Source organism: Peromyscus maniculatus, chromosome 1, assembly GCF_049852395.1.
Source record: "Peromyscus maniculatus bairdii isolate BWxNUB_F1_BW_parent chromosome 1, HU_Pman_BW_mat_3.1, whole genome shotgun sequence".
In the NCBI taxonomy this organism is placed as follows: Eukaryota; Metazoa; Chordata; class Mammalia; order Rodentia; family Cricetidae; genus Peromyscus; species Peromyscus maniculatus.
This window is the reverse complement of record NC_134852.1, coordinates 162410930-162433776: the sequence shown is the minus strand read 5'-3', so window position 1 is coordinate 162433776 and position 22847 is coordinate 162410930. Positions and strand designations below refer to the sequence as shown.

Genomic DNA, 22847 nt, shown 5'->3' with positions numbered 1-22847 from the left:
CCCAGGGGTAGCAGATGTAGCCTAGACCAAAAGCAGACGAGAGGCCTTGTAGGGACTGTGACTGAGGCTCCAGATCAGCCTTTCATAGACTACAGGCGAAGTAGCCAGGCCTGGGAACACTGACCTGCCGCCTAGGGTAGACAGGGGCATCCAAATGCAGCCTGGATCCCTAAGCAAGTGCACAGAACAGAGCCCCAGACCCCTTTCTTCCCTACCTGTGTCCCTCTCAGCTGCTGTGAGCAGGAGGAGCCCACATACTTCGCCATCTGGGGTGACAACAAAGCCTTTAACGAGGTGATCATCTCACCAGCCATGCTCCATGAGCACCTGCCGTACGTGGTCATGGAGGGGCTCAACAAGGTGAGTGCAGCAGAGCCCATGGGTGCCCTAGAGGTTGAGTCCCTGTATCCCCTTCTGAAAGACAGGGTCCTGAGACCCGGATGCCCCACAGCCCAAGCACAGTCCCCAGCCGGGCCCTGGTAGTCAGAAAGACCTCCAGTCTTTCTGCTCCACACTCCTGGCTCTTTCCACACACCGAGTTGCCCCATGGTAGGGAAGAGGGAATTTAGAAGATTCCTAGGGCCTTATCCCTGAGACAGACTGAACTGAGAGGCCCTGAAGGCCATTACCAGATATGTAGCCGAGTGGGGACAGCATCTGCCTTCATGGACCACGGAAGGACTAGAAAGAGAAGAGTACTCCACCTTGGCTGTTCCAGAGACAAGCATCCCATGGCAAATCCCAGGCCTTCCACAACGAAAGGGGACCCACTGAGTTATCAGGCTCTTTGCTCTGGGGAGGCACAAGCCTGGGCTGGCCACCCGCCTACCACCAGCGCCACCCCCTCCTGTCCCCAGGTGCTGGAGAATTACAACAAGGGAAAGACAGCACTGCTTTCTGCTGCCAAGGTCATGGTGAGCCCCACTGAGGTAGACCTCACTCCCGAGCTCATCTTCCAGCAGCAGCCACTGCCCACGGGGCCCCCTCTGCCCACTGGCCTGGCCCTGGAGCTGCCTGCCCCAGACCATCGCAACAGCAGCGTCAGGTGAGTCTCACATCCCCACTCCACCCCAGGGAGTGTGGGTTCAGAGTCTGCCTAATTGCGCATGTGTACATCCATGCATCCTGTGCGCCTTTGGGCCCATGCATGTCCCCCAAGCTGTGTCCATATGCTCGATGTGGGAGTTAGAGTCTGCCCAGGATCCTGTTCGCTCTGCTGTGGCTGTCTCTCACCTTGCCATCAGTGTCTCAGGTGGGGGACGGGGTGGTCTCCAGGGAGCAGGGGGGCTTCCAAGGCATATACAGACCCACATACACTAGACCTAAACACGAATTTGCCCGTTCCCACTTAGATCTAAACAGATATACACCCATGTACTTACACAGCTGTGTATACATACTGGGGCATATGACAAGCTTTCCTCATAAGTACACAGAATACTCTACACAGGATACACACCAAGGCAGGTGGGACACACATGGCTGTGGGCACACTTGGAGAGGTAGACATGCAAACACATGGCTGTATTGTGCCATACCCACGGCACACAGGTACATGTGGTCCAGCCGCACACAGGTACCAAGGCATACACACGCGTTCACAGATGTGCACACACGTCATGGGAGATTCTAGAGCAGTGCCTCTTCCAGGGGAAGGTTGTCCTGACTCCCAGGCCCTGCATCCTTCCTTATAAATCTGGCTGCTGAGAAGTAGGATGTCACTGCTTCCTGGCCTTTGGTAGGGACCCCTCAAGACACCCTTCCTTGTGTGTTTCCTGTGGTGGCTGTATGTCTCCATGAAGAGCCTGTCCTTGGCCGCTGTACATGAGGCCACCACCCATTTCCCAGCTCCTCCTTCCTTCCCAACAGCAAGGTGGCCGCAGAGTTTGCTGCTCCTTCCAGCTGAGGGCAGGATCATGGGAGACGTGGGGGAACCCCAGGATGAGGAAGGGATAGAAGAGACACTGGAAAGTGCTGATCTGAGAGTTGGGGGGGGGGCAGAATCCCTCTTCCCTTCCTCCCTGCTCTCTTTCCTGCCCTGTCTCTCTGTCCTCCCCTCTGTGTCTCCCACTCACTGTGGCCTCAGGAGTGAGCCAGAGCAGCCAATCCCTTGACGCCATGATGGATTAGTACCATAATGGGTATGGACGCACAGGGCCCAGACTCCCCCAGGAATCGTAATGCTCTCGGTGGGATCTTAGGCCTTTTGGGGACCCCATTCCTGTCCACCTAGCGTCAGCCTTTTGTTTTCTGTCTTAACTTCTTACGAGTTGGGTTTATTTCATTTTATTTTAGATTTTTTTATTTTTTATTTTTTATTTATTTATTTATTTTTTATTTTATTATTTTTTTTTTTTTTTTTGGTTTTTCAAGACAGGGTTTCTCTGTGTAGCTTTGGAGCCTTTCCTGGAACTCACTCTGTAGACCAAGCTGGCCTCAAACTCACAGAGATCCGCCTGCCTCTGCCTCCCGAGTGCTGTGATTAAAGGTGTGCACCACCACCGCCTTTTTTTAAAAAATTTTTTATCTGTGTGTATGTGACTATGTGAGCATCTGTACACATACATGTGGGTGCACATGGAGGCCAGAAGAGGGCATTGAGTCCCCTGGAGCTAGAGTTACTAGTGGCTGTGAGCCGCCTGATATGGGTGGTAGGATCTGAACCCATGTCCCCATGACTGGGCAGGAAGTACTCTGGATATCTCAAGCCCTATGGGTTGGCTTTATTTTATTTCATTTTTTTATGTGTATGGATGTTTTGCCTGCAGGAATGCCTGTGTACCATACCATGTGCATGCCTGGTGCCCTTGGAGGTGAGAAGAGGGTGTTGGATCTCCTGGAAATGGAGTTACAGATGGTTGTGAGCCACTATGTGGGAGATGGGAATTCAACTCAGGACCTCTGGAAAAACAGCCAGTGCTCTTAACCTCTGAGCCATCTCTCCAGCCCCAGCCAGTGCTTTTTACAGCACTGAGCTATCTCTCCAGACACTATGAGTTGCTTTTCAAAAGTCAGGATTCTCTGCCCCAAACCATTCAACAAGAACTGGATAAATTCTGTCCTTGTCCCCCGCTTCTTTCCAGCCTGGGTCAGCCTCCTCTGTCCTTCTGAGTCTCATCCTTATGCTCTTCCTCTGCAGGAGCAAGTCTCAGTCTGAGATGAGCCTGGAGGGCTTCTCCGAGGGGCGGCTGCTGTCGCCAGTGGCTGCGGCATCAGCAGCCCGCCAAGACCCTGTAGAGCTGTTACTGCTGTCCACCCAGGAGCGGCTGGCGGCAGAGCTGCAGTCCCGGCGGGCACCACTGGCCACCATGGAGAGCCTCTCAGACACCGAGTCACTGTACAGCTTCGACTCACGCCGCTCCTCGGGCTTCCGCAGCATCCGGGGCTCGCCCAGCCTCCACGCAGTACTGGAGCGTGACGAGGGCCATCTCTTCTACATCGACCCGGCCATTCCAGAGGAGAACCCATCCCTCAGCTCACGCACAGAGCTTCTGGCAGCCGACAGCCTGTCCAAGCACTCGCAGGACACCCAGCCCCTGGAGGCAGCTCTGGGCAGCGGGGGTGTCACGCCCGAGCGGCCACCGAGTGCAACCAATGAGGAAGAGGAGGCAGCAGGTGGCGAGGGTGGTGGAGTGGCCCCCCGGGGAGAGCTGGCCCTGCACAATGGGCGCCTGGGGGACTCCCCCAGCCCTCAGGTGCTGGAATTTGCAGAGTTCATTGACAGCCTCTTCAACCTGGACAGCAAGAGCAGCTCCTTCCAGGACCTCTACTGCATGGTGGTGCCCGAGAGCCCCACTAGTGACTACGCGGAAGGCCCCAAGTCCCCCAGCCAACAGGAAATCTTGCTTCGGGCCCAATTCGAGCCCAATCTGGTACCCAAGCCCCCAAGGCTCTTTGCGGGATCTGCTGACCCCTCCTCTGGCATCTCCCTCTCTCCCTCCTTCCCACTCAGCTCCTCAGGGGAGCTCATGGACCTGACACCCACAGGCCTCAGCAGCCAGGAGTGTCTGGCCACAGACAAGATCCGGACTTCCACCCCCACAGGCCACGGGGCCAGCCCGACCAAGCAAGATGACTTGGTCATCTCAGCACGCTAGCACCTGGCAGTGGCTGCCACCTCCTCCCCAACCAGAACTCAAGGCCCTGTGGGTACCTAATGGCCACTTGGGGCCCAATAGCTTTGAGGAGAGGCTCCCAGAGGCCGAGTAGCCTCAGGCCCTGGAGCCCTGCTGCTGAGCAGAGGGTCCTGCATCCCTACCTCAGCCTAGGACCCTCAGAACCAAGATGTCGGGGAAGAACAAGGGTGGGTTTGGTACAGGGAGACTTCAGGCTGGATGGTCAGTCCTCAACCCTCAGCCTGACGCCTTTGTGTGGGCGGCCTGGTATCTCTGTTCTGGGAATGGCGCTAGGCAAGCTAGCTTCCTGTCACTGCCCTCCAGCTACCCTCCCAGAGCCGAGGCAGAAAGCAGCCCCCTTTCCACGTACTCTCATATGTTGTTCAAGTTGGCACCTGCCCTGGCCACTTATCCCCCAGATCTGGTGCCTGCTGGCCAGCCCCCTGGGGTGATCCCCACCAAGGTGGCCCGCAGTGATGTATATGTTTACAGAATCTGCTGGGCTTGGCTCAGGTTGCATCCTGGGCTTGTAAGCCCCCACCCCCAATCATGTGTTCGGTTGTCCCCTGTGAGTGGGACCTGAGGACCAGAGGGGTCTGGAGGAGAGTAGGGTCAGGGCTATCCCTTCTCTGCCTGGTGCCCCTTATCTTCATGGGCCCTGGCCCCTGGGCCTACCTGCCTACCTGCCACTCCCTGGCTTCCTGGCTCACCTTCTGCCCCCAGGACTCTGGCCATTCAAAGGGTGGTGGACACTCCTGTGACATCACCCTGGCTGCAGAGTCAGGGCCCTGGGAAGAAAGAAGGCATCCAAAGCCCCGTCTCCTGGGTAACCTGCCTGACCCCTTTATTTTACCCCACCATGCCTAGGCAGTTCTGGGCCCTGGGGTCTGAAACCAAACATGCCTCTGCCCACTCGCTCTCCTGGCTACTTAGCTCCTTTCCGGGTCTGGGCTTCACCTCCTGCTGTGTCCTGCCCATAAGAAGAGGGGCCAAGAGTAGGGTATTGTGAGTCCTGGCTGGAAACCTCTACCCACTGCCGAGGGGAGGGGCCAGGGACTCGGGCTGTCCCAAGTTAGCCTGAGGCCTTCATAGGTTTTCCTATGTATGGTCTGGAGAAGCAGTCCGGGAGGTAGGAACCTAGCCTTTCCCCCAAGCTGGGGTGGGGCGGTTGTGCATGCTAGTGTCAGGTGTGTGTGTGCATGCGCATGAATGTGCGCCACTCCTGAGGAAGGGGCTGCAGAGGGCCGCTCGCCTTCCCCACTTTGCCTGCCTCCTGATGCCCCTAACCTGCCTAGAACACAGCCTGTGAAGTGAAGCCTTGGGACAAGCCAGTTACTGGCCTGTGCAGGCAAGCAACTGCCCACTTGCGCCCTGGTCTCCTTGGAAGCATGGTCCCTACCACTCAAGATCCACTCACAGCCTCTCGGGGATACCCAGACTCCCCTGACCACCTCATGATCCCTGGTACCTGGGCCTGAGCCCTAACTCTAACCCCCAGAGCTTGGGTGGCTCAGATAGCTATCCACCCTAACAGATGAGGACAGAGACCCAGGAGCTGGGCTTCCCCTTCCTCTGTGACTCCCCACCTCACCAGACTCTTGGCCCCCCTGCCCCCTGCCAAGGCAGTGCCTCAGCCTAGCACAGAAGTAAGATAAAAATCAGTGGTTCTTAGAATTCGAATGTTAGACAGAAATCTTAAATCAGAGAAACAATACAACGAGCACCCCAGCCAGCAGCAAGGAGCGGTATGGATCTGGCCTTCTAACTCTTCCTCTGCCAGGGTAGGTATGAGGGGCTCCTCTAGGGTGTGCCCCTATGCCCAGGACTGAGCCATCAGGGACATACCCCCCACCCCCAAGGCTGCAGCCATACTGTGTTACAGGCTTGGGGCTGGGGCAGACTTGGACTCAGCCCTAGACACCCAGGGCCAGCCCACCCCTTCCCTGTCCTCTCCCTGCCTGACCCCCAGAAGGGTGGGCCTGCTGCACGTTCCTGTCACTCCATGCCACATCTGGGGGGGTCTGAGCCACCCCCTTCATCCCAGCTCAGATTGACCCCCACATTGTCCCCCAGACCCACAGCACAAGCTCTCCCAGCCATGCGCTGGCCTGTCCTCCCAGGGAGTGGGGGACTTCCATATGCAAATAGTAGCGAGCAGCCAGGCCTCCGTAAACCCTCTGCACTCCATGTGCCATTCTCCCGTGACTTTTTGTACCTAATGTATGAAAGATCCACACTAATATTGCTGTAAAAAGGAGAGACAAATTAATATAGCTTATTCTATAAATATATCTGTATATAAAGTTTTCTGTATATTGTATAGAGCTGTGTATAAACTGGATGTAGAAGCACACCTCTGCCTCCTGTGGTTTTTTTCATCAGGTGGGAATGGAGGCAGTGTGGGGACATGCTGCCAAGATCACAGCAGGGAATGAGGACCTCTGAGCCCATTCCCTAGACGAGCCTGAAAGTATAAGGGGGAAAACGTGAGGATACTCGGGATCAAGGCTTTTGTGCCACTAAAGACAGAAGGCATGGAGAACTGTCTAAGAACAGCCCAGTGGGTTAGAACTGTGTGACTCAAAGTTGATGCAGTTCCCATGGTTTTGTTAAAATGTAAGTGCTAAGCCAGCAAGATGGCTTAGTAGGTAGGTTAAGGCATTTGTCACTGAGCTGGACTGCCTGAGTTTGATTCCCAGGAATCCTATGGTAGGTGTCCTTTGATCTCCACATGCATGCACTGGGATACATGGACACCTCCCCACAAATAAATACAGAAACATAATACAAATTTAAAAATAAAATACAGATATGGTTTGCTGGGTTAAGGAAGGGCCTGAATTTTTCACTGGCTTCCTGCATGTCAGTGCCCAGGCCCAGGACATCACTGAGTTACATCAAGCAGGCAGAAGTCTCCTTGAGTCCCAAGTGCATAAGAGCAACTACTTGTTGAGTCCTGCCTATGTAAGATATATTAGGGGAAAGGTTTGTGTCTCTCACATAGTACCCTTGAAGCATGGTGCCCCCTTTTCCCTTCCAGAGAGCACTGAGACTGAAGAGTGGGTAAACGGCCCCAGATGTAAACCAGCGATTGGAATACCAGGCTGGTTCCATCATGCCCACCCATCCCTCTGCCTCGCACCCCATGCTGTGAGCAGGAAGGAGAATACCAGAGCAGTAGCACTGAAGTGTTAAAGCCACGAGAAGCTTTGTTGAGGCCTTCTCTGTGGGAGTGTAAAACACCCGGGCAGCCACAGGGACCCAGCCTAGCTTGGATCCAGAGTACTGAGGCTGGGGAATGGCAGGAGAGCCCAGGCAGTGCTGAGCATCCTACCAGCCTCGGGCCCTGAAACTTCTGCACAGCAGGGGGCGCTGTCTCTCCAGCTGGTCTCACTGTGGCCTACAGAGGCTGGTATAGACATGCTGGCCCAGCCAAGCCTTGACTCCACCTCCTTCTCACTCAGACTGCCCCCAAGTCCAGTATGACCCCACCTGATGAGGAGCTAGAGCTCTTGGCCTTGAAAGCTGTCTCCCCCTGACCACCTCTGAACAGCAGAGCAAACAGCCTGCTCTGGGTCATACATGAGGTACAGACAGACGTAGGACCAAATCCAGAGGTTTGTCCTAGCCTGGGACCCTTACTTCATAGCGGTTTCCCCTTTCACTAATCTGCAAACAATCCTGGCCCCAATGGAGCAGAAGCAGAGCAAATGCCCAGAGAGGTACTGTGGCTTGCTCAGGGTCACCCAGCAGATGGCAACCATCTCCAGGGATAACAAAGTCTGGCTCAAAAGTCCCCCTGAGCTCTTTTACCAGCTCCAGCACCACCCTGCTGTGGGGTAGGCCCACCTGTGTTTGGACCCCAACTTCATCATGGTATCTAAGCCTCCTCCTCCACGCCAGCCCAGCCGTGAGAGGCCCTGGGATGTGGCTGCTCTTTTGCTCTGTGGCCCTGGTGGAATAGGGAGTTAGCAAGGCCAGCTCCCAGGAGATTCAAAGGGGCCTACATCCTGCCTGGTCTACCCTGGATTTGAGAGAGTTTATGGTCTAGATAATGTGGTGGGTCTCCCCATCCTCAGCCCTTGATGACCTGACAAGATCAACACTGAAGTCAGCAGCCCACCCTGAGACAACAGACATTTAGGCGTGGAATTTATGTGTGGAGTACGTAGGAAAGATCTTTGGGTAGTTGGAGTCTCAAAGTGATGTCATTTCTGTAGCGGTCCCAGGCAACCCAGGAAATAAATTCATCTTTCAAAGTTGCATGGCATGGCCGGGTGTTCATTTTGTCTACAGGCAGGCCTGACCCTGGTTGGAGGAGGGGCTGGAGTGCAGAATAACAATTGTCTTAGGGGAGTCTGCAGAGGAGACAAACCTCGGGGTGCATGAGCTGGAAAAGAATGGGCCGCTCAGTGTGGCCCCCTCCCCCCTCGGTCCAGGCCACGGCTGGAAAGAGGGAGCTGTGGTCAGTGCCCACAGCTGGGCCTCCAGCAAAATCCCACTCTATATACCTAAGAGAGGCAGCTCTGAGAACCGCCCCCGGAGGGACAAAACCTCATTGTGAAGCACCCGCCGGCCTGGGCACCCCCTCCCCCACGCCCTCCTCGGAGGGCCACCACAAGCCTGCTGACTGGGCCACATCTGGAGCTCAGGCTCTGGCTGCCCTTCCCCCATGCTGGCCACAGAGAAAGGGGGAGGCAGGAGGGGCACTAGAAGGGCTCACGGGGTCTCACTACCTGCAAAGCTGGGCTAGTTTCCCGCCTCAAGAGTACTAGGCTGGTAGGTTAGTATCTTGATTAGACAGCAAGTTCTTCCACCCTTCTGGGATGTTATTGGTATATGTGTGTGTGTGTGTGTGTGTCTGTGTGTGTGTGTGTGTGTGTGTGTGTCTGTGTGTGTGTGTGTCTGTGTCTGTGTGTGTGTGTCTGTGTGTGTGTGTGTGTGTGTCTGTGTGTGTGTGTGTGTGTGTGTGTGTGTGTGTGTGTGTGTGTGTGTGTGTGTTTACAGGGTCTCACTTTGTAGCCCCCACTGGCTTTACACTTGCAATCCTCCTGCCTCAGCCTTCCCAGTACTTTGATTACAGGTGTGTACCCCCATGCTGCGGTTACCCCTCAATTTCATCTTTCCCAAACAGCGGTATAGTGGGGTGGGTCTTTCTGGTTCTGACTTGCTGTGCCTAAGGCTCCTCTGAGGTTATGCACTGAATCACTCTGTGGTGGGATGATTTGCTGGGTCTGGGATTCCAGAATTCTCTGCCTCTACACCTAGGGTCCTGAGGTTCAGGGATTCCTTTGTTCACTTACTCAGCGCATACTTCCTGAGCACCTACTCGGTGCCAGGTAGTGGGTGGGTTTTGTTTGTTTGTTTTGTTTTATTTTTTTGATGCTGAAGCTATAGCAGGACCTCAAAGGCTTCCCATGAGAAGGAGAATGGGAACAAAGTGAGAAGTGACATTCACAGGAAGGCTGAGGGGGAGTGAGCGGCTTTGGAGAGAATGCTGATGTGTGCTCTGAGGCCTGCTGGGAATAAGCATCCTGGTGAACTAACACGTGCAGTGGCCCTGAGGCAGATGTGGGCCTGGCATGTTTGGGTGATGGCAGGAGGTCTTGGTAGCAACAGTTTAGTGAGTAAAGGAGGAAGCAGTTGAAGCTGAGGTCGTTGTTTCAAGTAGAGAGAGAATGCAAGGCCTGAGAATACAGGGTTAGAGGTTTAGATACTGGAGGGCGAGGGGGACCACTGGCTTTTATCAAAGGCATGGTATGGCCTGGTTTCTGCTCTATGAAAATGATTTGGGAGAGCTGAAGAAGAATCATGCCAGAGAGACGCTGTGTAGTGGAGCAAGATGGAGGTGAGAGTATGAACAGGAGACAGGGAGTGGCCTCATCCCTGCACGATTTCAGATTAAACCTTCAGGTCTCTATTCATCAGATAGGGCAGTGGGGGACCAGATGTGATTCTCATTAAACTCCGAACCCTACTAGCCTTGAAATCATCCACCTGCACTGTCCAATACCACCACAATCCCACATGACTAATTAAGCTCAAATTAAAATAAAATCAAACCGAAAAGTCAGGTGCTCAATCACCGGTGCCACATTTCAGGCGTCCAGCTGCCACTGTGGCTAATGACAGCACCTAGAGTATTTCCATCGATCCAGAACGTTCTGTATAGAAGCACTTCCTTAGATGGGAGTCTCATTAAGCCTCAGTGTCCTCATCTGTAAATGAAAGTTATAATAGTTCCTTCCAGCCGCGTATAGTGGTGAACGCCTTTAATCCCAACATTCGAGAGGCAGAAGGCAGATAGTGAGTTCCATAACACCCAGAGGTACATAGTGAGACTCGTCTCGGGGGGGTGGTTGGTAAAGACCTGCCCGGATTAACTGAGGTAACACACCTGTAGAGTGCTCTGTGCTAGCCTAGAACATTACAAACATTTCTTTGGTGCATGCACGGTGCTCTCACTGGGATAAGGTGGGTACCAAAAAGAATAGGAGCCGTATCTGAAATCTGTTTCTGAAAAATCTTAGATTCGCAATCTCCTTATCCATCCAAGGAGAGAGTGAAAAGCGGCTGATGCCCTGCATCAAGTCCCAACGACTTCAAGGCCAGGGTTACGCGTCGAGCGCCCCCTGCAGGCGAGTGGCATCCTGCTACCTGAGATTGCGGCTCGAGCCTACCGCCAGAGGGCGCTGCGGGCGGCGGGCGGGGCGCGGGGCAGGCGGAGTCCGGGTTAGGGCTGCGGGTAGCGAGCGTGAGGCGAGCCTGGTGGGACAGCAGCGGGAGCCCAGCCGGGACTGTCGCGCGGGCCGCGCCGGCGATGCCGCGCCCCCGGGCCAGGCTGTAGCGGGGCTGCGGCCGGAGCGCACGCGCCGGGCAGGCGGGCCATGGAGGTGGTGGACGAGACCGAAGCGCTGCAGCGCTTCTTCGAAGGTGAGAGACTGCGGGGATGGCTGGGCGACCAGCCTCTTACGGTGGGATATGCCAGCCGATCTCCCTGAGGACAGGACTCCCATGGGGTTACCACCATGCAAGGACCCCCAGAAAGCCTGCTTTGGCCAGGGACTCTACTCCAGACCGGCAAGAGCGAAGTGAATGACTTCGAGACTGGTAGTCTCCAGGAGGTGTCTGCCCATGCCCGTTGGACTTGGGCTTCCCGTCCACCTTCCACACTCAGCTTCATTGCGGATGGGTTACCTTCTGTGCTAAGCCCTCCTTGTAGCCTTTCGGGTCCTGCAGTCTCCCTAAATGGTGACACTTCAATCCTCAGCACACTTCTCCAGCCTGGGGATCTTGTATCCGCTTCCCTGCTACTCCATCCATGCCAGGCTCCCACTCTATTCTGGACTTCCCATAGCCCTTAAGACTGGGACCCCAGAGCCTAGCCTACCTCCTAGAAGCTGGGACCTCCTGACTGCTTCCTGGAGGTTGAGACACTCCTGGAGACTGTGATGCCCTTTGAGACTGTCACCTGTCTTGGGCAATGCTGCTTCTTCCCCTAAGACTGAAATCTCCTTTAAGCAGCTATTGCTTCCCTGCCTGGGGCAAGGCCCTCCCTTTAGTATGCTTTCCTAGAGATGGAACCCCCTTGAAGCTGGCATCTCTGCCACCAGCTACCTCTGCTCTTAGAGACCTTCACGGTGCCGTAAATGGCACCCCACCAGCCCCATGAGGCTCCTCGGGGCTGGGTCCCTCACACCTGACACAGGAGTTACGTTTCCCCCGCACCAGGAGTGACCTGGCCCCCCTCACCTTGACCCGAAAAGGCCCTTCTCCAGGAGAATCGATGCACACCCCACTATATTTTTTCCTCACCCCTGCATTTTCGAGTCTGTTTCTAGTCTAAATACTGCCTGGGCTTTTCCTGAGCAGCAACTGACCCTCTTCCAGGACTGCCCCTCCCCCCTGAGAGCTGGGTTCAGGAGGGAAGGGACTGGTGTGGGAGGGGGAGGGGAGGTGCAGGCTGACATCTCCCAGCCTGCTGGGTTTCTCAGACCCTCGCTGCCGGAGTGTGGGGCCAGGCTCGTGAGCCCCCTTTGTATCTGTCCCCACTATGCTGGGAGCCTAGTCTGCCCTACCCTCTTGCTAGCCTCTAAGCTAACATCCTGCTCCGAAGTACGGGAAGAACCTTCCATGAGCAGAACCTGCTGCTCTGGAAGTACCGGGCCGGAACTGTGAGTTGTGAGATGGAAATCAAGACCCAAGTTTAAAGCCCAGTGCCTAGTTCTCGAGAGATTCCCCCAGGGCAAGAGACCTTTCTCTGTCTCTGTTTCCCTGTCTGTGACTTGGAGAAGCACAGAATGGATTTTTTTTTTTTTTTTGCCCACTCCTACTTACTGAGGAGCCCAAGTCTCAGCCATCTTCACTTCACGATTCTGAACACCCATGCAGAACAAGTCCTAAAAGGTCCCAACACTTTAGGCTTGGACTAGATTCAGCGATCAGTCACTGAGGCAGCTGGGCCATTTGAGGGTGCTAGCCATCACCCCTCAACCCCAGGAGCTCTCTTCCCGACGTTGTGCATAGGTTAGGAGTTCTCGGGGACCTTACGAGGAGTAAAGACCTTGGGAGAGGGGAGAAGTCAGTGGTCCTTGTTGGGGCGCAGGTACTGATTGGGGTGTCCTGTGTTGTTTGGTGCTCTAATGACCTGAAGGTATCCCTAAGCTTCCCCCCCCCCCCCCGCTCCTACCCCCACCTGGGCTCTGGGCACAGGGGCGGGACTAATTGGCCTGGGCTCCTCACTTCTGAGCCAAACTTTCCCTCCTGGCCTGGGGAGGGGGGTGGGAGGCTGACGCCACAGCTTAGCCATGCGGCCGCCTGGCAGGGAGGTTGTGCTGCTCCCTCCAGAGAGATAAGAGGAGACTCAAGAATGTCTGTGGGGAGCAGGCGGGGTGTGGGGCCTGCTCAGGAGGGCTAGGCTTCAGAAGTCTCCCAGAGCCTGGGAATAGGGGCAGGGTGGGTGGGCACCTGGTTCAAGTCCTCTACGGCTGTCTGAGAGGGGAAGGCTTTGGCAGGGAATGCACTGGGCGGTGAGATGGAGGTTCTCATTGTGAGGTGAAGGGGCCTGAGGGAGCAAGCACAGAGCTGTGGTGTGCTCACAGTGAGTGAGACCCATCCGGGAAGTGTAAAGCCTTGTTTTATGGATGCTGGTGTGTCATTTTTAGCTCCTGGTGACAGTGTGTGTGTGCTCTCACACTCAAATGGGGGACCCTTGAGTCCTCATCCAGATTCCCACATGGCCTCAGTCATTCCCTCTGGATAGTGGGCAGAGATCTCCATGGTTTGGGTTCTGGGCTGGGAGACAGACAGCCCTCGCTGAAGGGGCAGTCTCGAAGAGTCCCTTCTCCTGCCATGGCTCCCACTAGCTCAGCACATAGGGCCATATCCCGCCCTGCTCTGGGCAGGTAGTAAGGCTGGGGGCTAAGGCGCTTTGGGCCTTTGGTGGGAGGCTGGGACAGAGCGTCCCCCTCGAGGCTGGTACAGCTGGGTCCCCGTGACTGCCCAGTTAATCCCCTGGAGATAGGCACCAGCAGCAGTTCAGAGTGGAGGGCACAAGGCCTGTAGAGAGTGGACCCTCCGGGCAGGATGCATTGGCTCCCAGCAGGTAACTGGGTATAGGGGATGAGGCATTTCTCTTCACCTGATTGGTGGGGGCCCTGACATCTCAGAGCCAGGTCAGGGATGGAGTAGGACCATGTTCAAAGGACTTGACCAAGACCTCTAAGGGCTGATTCATACCGGGTCACTAAGAGCTGTGTGACCCTCGGCAGAGCCTTTGACATCTCTGGGATCTTTTTCCTCCCCTGGAACATAGGAGTCAGTGGCAGAGGACTCCATGGTCACCTCAGCTCGTATGAACCTTCCGTCCCAATCCTGGGAAGGAGGGACACTTTGGTATGAAGAGAAGGTTCTGGGAGGAGGCAGTGCCGGTGCTGATGTTAGAGGGACTCAAGTTGCCAGGCTAGTGCCCCCAGATCAGTTTTATGGTAGGGCAGGGTGGTTTGGATACTGAAGGGAATTGGGTCTCCAGCAGATTTTGAACAGGCCACTGAAAGTTTGGGGGCCGGTGCTGGCCTTTGGAGCCTCCAGGGCTGGAGGAGGAGGCCTGAGTCTCACCTTTTCCGAACCCCAAGGTGAGCCTGAACTGATGCTCTCCTCTCTGGCTTGTTTTCTCGCTAGGGTAAGTCAGTTGCACCAGAGTAGGAGTTTCTAATGGGATCATTTTTAGACATCCAACAAACACACACTCATGGCCTCTGATGGGATGAACAAAGTAGACGGCAGAGTGCTGGGTGGGCAGAGGGACGGAGGGAGAGCCAGAACGAACCCATTTCCCATGGGCCAAAACTGAGGTTCTGAGAGACAAGGTTAGCTGGGTAGTCTAGGCTGACTTTAGTCCCCAGCTTTTTCCTCGGCCAGCAAGGACCTGTGGAAAGGGCAACCAGGTGGGACAACATCCTGGCATCCTCTCCAGAGAGCAGGAGTCTCAGGTGGAGGCTACCTGGTAACTCAGGAGGGACGACACCACCCATCATCTGCTAGCTGGGCTGTGAGATGGGGGTGGCTCTATGGCCTGTGTCATCTGTCATTGGTGATACACCCAGAAGCAGGTGGGCAGGGAGACACCAGATGCCAGCTTTCCTTAATCCCTCCGATTCTATTTCCTGGGGAAGAGACAAGAGGCCTCCTGGGCCCACCTGGAGCCCACCCCAGCCCCACTCAAGACTTACATCCCAGCCCCAGTCTGTAGTGAGCTGATGTCTGGGCCCACCCTTCAGGCCCTGAGCCAGGTAGGAGGGGAGAAATAATAGAGGGGGTCTGACTCATCCCTATGTCCCCACACCTATCACAGAGACACACAACACAGGGCAGGCAGGAAGTGCTCCCTGCCAATAAAGACCATGATCAATCGATCCTCTATATGTAACAGGAGCCTTGGGTGGGGATGTGTCATGGAAAGCCACTCTCTGGGAGTGGCTGGGGTCATATCAGGGGTCAGGAGAGTTGGTTACCAGCCCCTTGGTCCTAGGCCTTTCCTCAGTCTGGAGGTGCTGAGCAGAGTGCCCCTTGAGGTCTTAGGCAGAGCCAAGAAGGCTGTTTGGGGACAGACCACTCTGGGTAGGATGGCATGTCCCTGGGAGACCTACCCAGACCGCTGCCAAAGGGTTACATCTCCGGGGGCCCTGGCAGCAGAGGCTGCTGGGTAACCACCAAGCTAGGCTGCTGATTGGCTGTTGCCTTTGGACTTTGCCCTCCCTGATAAGGACAAAGCAGAAATCATTAACTGGATTATTAACTGGGGTGGCCCCGCCCTGAGTAGGCAGCCTGCCTTCCCTTCCTCCTCCTCCTCACAGCCTAGGCCTCAGGCACTCCTCTGCACCTCAGTTTCCCTCAGTTGGCATGGCTCCTCTCCCAGCTCAAGGTTGCCAGCCATTCCCACTGGGTGTGGGTGGCCCATTGATCAGGGATGGGGACAGTGTACTCACTAGTGGGCAGCGGGGGCTGCAGCTAGCCCCGTTATCCATATGACCCTCCTCTTGGGTTTGTCACTGCAGCTGGCTGGGCTCTGAAGGCAGCACAGCTGGACTAGTGAGTGGTCACCTCCCAGAGCTTGTGTGGGGTTGTGTAAGATAGTACCTGGGAAGGGCTGGGGATAGTGCCCTGGCGACTGTATAGCAGCCCTATTTAACTAACATCCCATGGGCTCCCACAGCCCCTTTGCGCGGCCTGGGATAGATGGCGTGTGCCCATCCGCAGGTTGGTTGACCCACTCATGCAGTAGGTTGATGCCTTAGACTTGGGTTCAGGTTTTACAGCTGGTGCTATGTGCTTTGAGAGAGACCTTCACCCTCTCTGAGAACCTTACTCCAAGAGGAGGGTGGTCGTAATCTGCTGAGTGCATTCTGTGTGCAGGCAACTGTACTGTGATTGGCCTGGCTTTGCTTTGTCTGGTGTGACAGGACCGAGTGTGTCTCTTCCTCAGTCTCGGAGATGAGGAACCTGTTCTGTGGAACAGAGAGGAACTTGATCTTTGCCTGTGGTGTGTTTGGGCAAGAGTGCTCTGAAGATGTTCTTCATGCAGACTTCAACACAGCGGGCAGGGAGGGGTAGCTTGTAAGACCCCTTTTCCAAGAGGAAGGAGCTGAAGGTGAGGTGCCATGCTCACACAGGGCAGCCGCAGAAACTGGAATGGGATTCTGGACCACAGTTGGAGCTCTCCTAGGGTAGCTAGGGAAGGGGATCTCACTGCATACTGAGAGGCCTGACCTGCTGGTCGCCATGATAGATGATGTCCATTCAGCCTTCCTGGACCACACGGCCCTCACTCACATGGTCAAGGCTACAGAGAGTGAGCAGGGAGACCCAGAGAGTACCCAGGGGGAGTGAGAAAAGTGAGGGGGGCAGAAGAGGAAAGCGCCTGGGTGGGGCACACTTGGCTCCAGAGCCCCTGCTGGCTTATAGGATGTTTGACCTGTCCTTGTCCCCGGTGTCCTGCCCTCCGAATGAGGATGGTTCTGGGGGACTTTGCTCAGTCCTCTCTGCCTCCAGCTGCAGATGGAGGAAGGGTCTGACTGACTTTGGACTGTGGGGAGAGAATAGGAGCAAAGAAAACGGAAGAAGCTTGTGCTGGGGGACCCTGGCCCAGGAATTTGAAACCGTCTTGGGAGCGTGGTAGTGGGGCCTGCTGTAGGCCAGGCTTCTTTGTGTGCATGCTGCACTTGAGGCATGCCTTGGAGGTATGTGGAAATGTAAACTTGGGCCAACAGGCTTGGGCCTCACAGGCTTTCTCATTACCGCCTGGCACCCACGAAACTACACTGAAAAGTCTGGGGGATGTAGCTCAGCTGATAGAAAGCTTATCTGGCATGCACAGAGCACAAACCATCCCACCGAATCCTTAGGTCCAAGCCACAGTTGCCTGAGTTCCCTCCCAATTCTGTACCAGAAAGAGAAGTGCCCCCGCCCCAGCCCCGGCCTGCCTTCAGGGACTCGGCTCTTCCAGGAGATTCAGAATCTCAGCTACCCCTGGGCTGCAGCTACATCATCCCCTAGTTCCCACACAGCCATCACCTTATGCTCAGAATAACACAATCTGAACTCAGCACCAGGATGCTCCTGAAGCCAGCCAATCTGTAGTCAGTTCTGGGGAAACCCACGCTGTTCCCAGAGACTTGCACTTCACTTTGGGGGCACAAGGCTCTAACTCCAGGGGCAAAGAGAGCCCCACCCAGTACCTTTGAACCTTTTTCACAAGAACCAGGGTGGACCTGCCACACATACCGTGGGAGGATCTTGCCGCATGGAGAACTTGGCTCTCCATCAAATACTCCTGTTGATTTGTGTTAACACACCAGCATGCCCTAGGGGTACAACTCCAAGAGGAGATCTGCAGCACACACCTGCATGTTCTCCGTGGGCCCCTTCCTTTGTTCAGGAAGGCTTCTTCAAGCCCTCACAGTGCCTCGCTTCAGAGACGAAACAAACATATGCCCCCTGCCACGTGCACTTGACGTTCTAAGGGACGAAGTCAATTGACAAGTTCATCCAGCCAGCCCTCCTTCTTTGATATAGGGTCTCATGTAGCTCAGGCTTGAACTTAGTGTGTACCTGGGCATGACCCTAAGCTTACGATTCTCTTGCCTCTACTTCTGAGGGTTCGATTTACAGGCATGTTCCATCACACCCGGTTATTTGGTGCTGAGGTTCAAACGTCGCCGCAGGCAGGCTATGGCGCCCCTTCTCTCTGGTGGGGAGGTGTGGGGAACACCAACAGCTGTGATTTAGGCTTAAGGATTTGCTAGGACTAGAACTGCACTGCTGTCAGGTGTGGCTGCTGGGCCAGAACTGACTGAAAATCGGATGCATCAGTGCGATGAGCTGCTTTTGCAACCAAGTGTCCGAGATGCGGGCATCTGATCGAGAAGGCTCCAGTCTCAACTGGAAGCTTGATCCGAGCCGGCAAGCAGTGCTGGGTATTAATGAAGACAGAAAGTCCAGGTCCAAGGACTGTGACGACCCACTGTGCCTTGCCTCTGTGTGGACTGATTGGAGCTTGTAGCTCAGTTCACACTGGGAGACGGGCCATGGCACGGGGGTCCTCTGCGGCTAGGTGGCTGGGGAGCGACTGCCTGGGCAGGCTGGGAGGAAGGCACAGAAGGCACCCCTACTGGGGTGTGCTGGAGAAGCAGTGTAGTACTGGTCACATACCTGGAGGGCCTTAGGGGCTCTCAGAAGCCCAAAGGTACGGGAAAGTTCAAAGGCACCAGTAAAGCTGAACTACATAGTCAGAGGCAGGAGGGCAGGAACAGAGTAGGGACACTTGAAAGTGAGGAGCAGAGCGGCTATGTTGACTGAAGGACAGCTTTCTGGGGTGCCTGACCACCCATGTACACTTGGTGGAGAAGGATGCAGAGGCTCAGAGGGCTCAGGAAGTCACTCTGCAGTTGAGCTGAGGCCCACGCTGGTAGCCAGGCCCCTCAGAGAACCACAAGGATACCAAGGTAGGAAGCATCTGACCAGAGCCACTGCTGGAGTCAGGGTATCCTCAGATTCAGACACCTGAGGTTGACACTCAGTCTTGAGCCCTGGTGCCCTGGCTACCCTGAGTTCAGATCAGCCCACCCTGCCCATGGCCACGTGGCTGACGGGATTTCCGCCATGTTTGAGGCATGAATTGACAAGTGTTCCATTGACGGGGCAGGGGAGGGGGTAGGCAGGGCACAAGACTCCCACTGTGTTGTGTCCCCACCCTCCCCACCCCCCAGGACAATGGCCAAGACTCAGCCAGCAGCCACAGCTGGTGGGGGGGGAGGCCTGAGAAGGGGGACAGGGAGGGTCCAGGGTGGAGGGACCACCTGGGCCCCTGCCTGCTCGCCTCCTGCACCTGGCTTGGGTGTTCTGGTTCCCTTGTGCCTAGATGAGTAGTCTTAAAAGGAGGAGGAGAAAAGGAGAAAGGCTGTTTTCCCACAGCCTGGACCCTGGGCTGCCTGGGAAGAAATGGCATCTGGGTCTGGCTCTTGTTTCAAGCAGGTAATAAAGGGCCTAATTGGTGTGGAGGCTCTGCAGGACAATGTGGGACATGGAGAGGCCGGGTCTAACCCTGGCCTCCGGGTCCTACATGGCCTGTCCAAGGTCCCTGGCTCATCATCTGGTTCATTCATTCATTCTGTGGCTATTAGTCTTGCCTGCTGTATACTGGGAATCCTTTTTAGGGGGAAGGGGAATTTGGTTTTTCGAGACAGGGTTTCTCTGTGTAGTCCTGGCTGTCCTGGAACTAGCTCTATAGACCAGGCTAGCCTTGAACTCACAGAGATCTACCTGCCAAGTGTTGGCATTAAAGGCAAGCATCACCACCGCCCGGCTGTATACTGGGATTCTTACCTTGCAGAGACACACAGGAGCCATAGCCTAGTTCCTGCCCTGGAACTATAGGCAAGATACTCACTCTCGGCCTCAGTCTCTTCCCCTGTACCATGGAGGGCAGCGACCTCATGGGAGAGATGTTCTTTGGAATGTGGAAGTCAGATTGTGGGCGCTCACTCCCCTTCTCCAGGGCGGTGTGAGCCAGCTGGGGGAGCAGGTAGGCAGCCTGACACGAAAGGAGAAGAGGGGCAACAGGAAGAGTCGCGGAGGCCACTTGGGCTGGGATTTTGGACAATAAAAACCTACAAAGGAGCGGGAGTTGGCTTTCTCTGGTGGAGACAACAGCATACGCAAAGGCCTGTGGGTGATGTGTTTGTCTCTGGCATGAAGGAAGCAGAAGCTGGGCTCTAGAGAGTGGCACAGAGGAGGAGGCTGAGGGGCAAGAGGAAGGCAGCCAGTGCCAGGCTTTGGACAGCCGAGGGGTTCTGGGTTTATCATTTGCTGGGCGAATTTGTTGGCAGGTTTTGAGGAGGAGGAGGATGGATACTGACTGGGTGACATTGGGGTACCACTTTCTGGACGTGGGGCCTTGGGGGGCCCTGTTCCAGCCTCAAGACCCCCGGGCTTCCACAAGCCTCTATGCCAATAGAGATCTGTTGATTACTAGCTAGACTGGGACCCTTGCATGGTGTCTGGGCAATGTGGGGAGAAGACAAGGCTTGTAGGGAGAAGGAAGTAGGGGGATCCTGCATGCCTCAGGAAGCCTCAGCTTCTCCCCCTCCAGAGCCCAAGACCCACCTCACTCTGCCATCAGCCTCCTCCTCCCACCTCGGTCCTCCCGGACCCTGGCACGAGAGGGTCCCTCCTCCCCTAGCCACATCTGGTTCTTGTTAGGGTCTCCCAGGATGCCTGGGCCTGAGGCCCCCATCCCCCTGGGGGAGGTGGACGGGAGGATTAGGGGCGATTAGGAGTGCTCCTGGCCAGGGGAGGAGGGGCCCAGGAGGAGGGGCTAGGATGGTTATAAACAGCAGCCCATGACCGCGTCAGCCCATCATTCACCCAAGGTGCCAAGTTCAGTCTCAAAAACCTGCAGCTTCAGCAGCTGGGGCAGAGGGGGGTGGGGCTCTAGGCTCTCCTCCCTCCTTCAGAGATCTGTCAGCAGCAGTGCTGTGGGGCAGGGACCAGGCTGGGAGAAGACACAAAAACATCAGCTACACCTTTCTCCCTGGGGTCAGAGTGGCTCATTTTTGCCGTGCGGCGGCGTTGGGGGTGAGGGGTGACTTTTCTGAACAATGGAGACGGAGGTAGTAACACCAAGTTCATGGGAGTGACTGGGGGTAAAATGCAGTGTGTAAGCACGTGAATAGTGCCGGACCAGAGAGGGTGAGCCTCCCTCATTGTGGTCAGCACAGTGTGAGTTCAGGACCACTGGGCACTTCATAATGAGCTGCCGTGACCAACAGTGCCACCTCCCTTGTTGTTCCGAGGGGTTGCTAGGATTTAGTGACACCGTACCTGTGAAGCTGGCAGGACGCCTCAGCTCTAGTAAACTCGGTGATGAACGTGGCACACAGTAGGCACTCAGTGATTGGGAGCCGTGGCTACCAGAAATGAGTGAGGTGGAGTTGGGACTTGGGCAGGACAGCCTGGCCGTGTGCAGCCCCACAGGGCATGGTCAGCACTAGCTATGCATGGTGGGTGGGTGCCCTCTGTTCACAGCCGGGGGGAGTCTGGGTGGGGGGTCAGCAAGAGGCCCTGGCCTGTCGCAGGCGGCAGCGTGTGACTCCTAGGAAGGCTTAACCACTCATGCTCATTAATTCATTAATCACCTAAGCGGGGCTCAGCATTCTTCAAATGCCTGCTGGGGCCAGGGAGGGGCCTGGGCTGGGGGCTCAGAGACCCTAGGGTGCTGGGTTCAGGAGGTGAAGACAGCCCCCCCCCGGGCCATTTGCAGGGCTCCCACTGTGTATACTGCACTTTTTGAGCCGTATCGTTACAGCTCTACAGTTACCACACCAGCTCCAAGAAACAGCTGTTCACTCCCCATCTTCCTAAGGCTACCAAGGCCCAGAGAGAGCATGACCTCCTTTAGGTCACACAGCAGGCTGAGTTGGGTGGGGGTTTGTCCTGAGCAGCCTGAGCCCTGTTCCCAGGACTCCCCAGAGGAGGAACTCAAGATGCCAACCCAGGATGTGAGGCTCCAGAGCAGTGGTTCTCAACCTTCCTAACGCTGCGACCCTTTAATACAGCTCCTCATGTTGTGGTGACCTTCCTAATGCTGCGACCCTTTAATACAGCTCCTCATGTTGTGGTGACCCCCCGACCATGAAGTCTTTTTGTTGCTGCTTCATAACTGTAATTTTTCTGCTGTTATGAATCATAGTGTAAATATCTGATAGGCAGCCCCTGTGAAAGGGTCATTCAGGCCCCTCGGTTTGCAACCCACAGGTTGAGAACCACTGCTCTAGAGGGTCGTTCCTGCCTCAGGGGAGCCGGCCAGCCCGAATCTTCGGTGTGGGTGGGGTGTCCACTGTTATCGAGGTTGACGCATCTCTCACGTCAGCCCCCTTATCGCTCCTCCCTTTGGCTGCCCCCCTCCTCGCCCCACAAGGTGACCCTGGGAGAGGAAAGGCCATCTCCACCCCCTCTCCCTCCTTGCCATGCCCAGGAGCTCTGGACTGCATGTCTTTGTCCTTCTCCTTTGTAGGGCCGAGGCCAGGGGAGGAGAGCAGGCAGGCAAGCGGGTGGAGGGTAGAGGAGCAGAGCCCTGGCCACTGTCCCTCCCTGAGTGTGGCCAGGACAGACTGTGCCTCTCATCCTGTCTCCTCTGGAGACTCGGGCTGTGCTCCCCACTTCCAATGTCGAGGTAGTGGGCCTAGCCACCAGAGACGGGCCTCGATGGCACTGCTGATCTTGGTCTCCAACTCTCCCTGAAGCTGGGGTCTGGGGTGCCGTGGGTCCTTGAGTTCCTGGGCCCCAGGATGTGTGTTTTGCCCAGCCAGACATGCTCATGCCTCCACATGCTCAAGGCTGGGTCTCCTGGAAGTACGGGGCAGGAAAATCATGCTCGGTCTGAGCCACTGGGGTGATAGGGTCTGGCTTGCTCCTCAGAGCCCTCTGTAAGATAGAGGTTTAGATGAGAGGGAGGGAGATGGTCCTGTCATAGAGCCAGAGAAAGGATGTGGAAGGACAAGAGTGACTTCTATGTCCCCAACCCTACACATTGGGCTGTTGATCTCCTGGGAAATCCTTAAGGGTTGTGGGCAGGCATTATTTTTGGAGGGGCCTCAGGGGTGGACAGTGAAAGACCGTGCATAGAGAGTAGCCGGGTGGTATGTTTCAGAGGGCCTAGTCTGAGGAGGACTGGTG

General features: G+C 55.7%; 2 protein-coding genes across 11 annotated transcripts in view; both read left to right on the top strand.

Moving 5' to 3' along the window:
• The window catches only part of Dagla (diacylglycerol lipase alpha), a 58380-nt gene extending 51912 nt beyond the window's left edge, over positions 1–6468 (top strand). Inside the window, exons 18-20 of the mRNA XM_006993875.4 lie at positions 231–360; positions 858–1045; positions 3140–6468. Of these exons, the coding sequence (XP_006993937.1) occupies positions 231–360; positions 858–1045; positions 3140–4097 (1276 nt within the window). The 3' untranslated portion in view covers positions 4098–6468. The remainder of the gene's footprint in view (positions 1–230; positions 361–857; positions 1046–3139) is intronic.
• A 4395-nt stretch (positions 6469–10863) lies between these two features.
• Positions 10864–22847, top strand: part of Myrf (myelin regulatory factor) — a 31969-nt gene continuing 19985 nt past the window's right edge. For all 10 annotated transcript variants that reach the window (XM_076559482.1, XM_042260750.2, XM_076559464.1 and 7 more), the window contains exon 1: positions 10864–11048. In XM_076559482.1, coding sequence (XP_076415597.1) covers positions 11003–11048 — 46 coding nt within the window. In that variant the 5' untranslated portion in view covers positions 10864–11002. The remainder of the gene's footprint in view (positions 11049–22847) is intronic.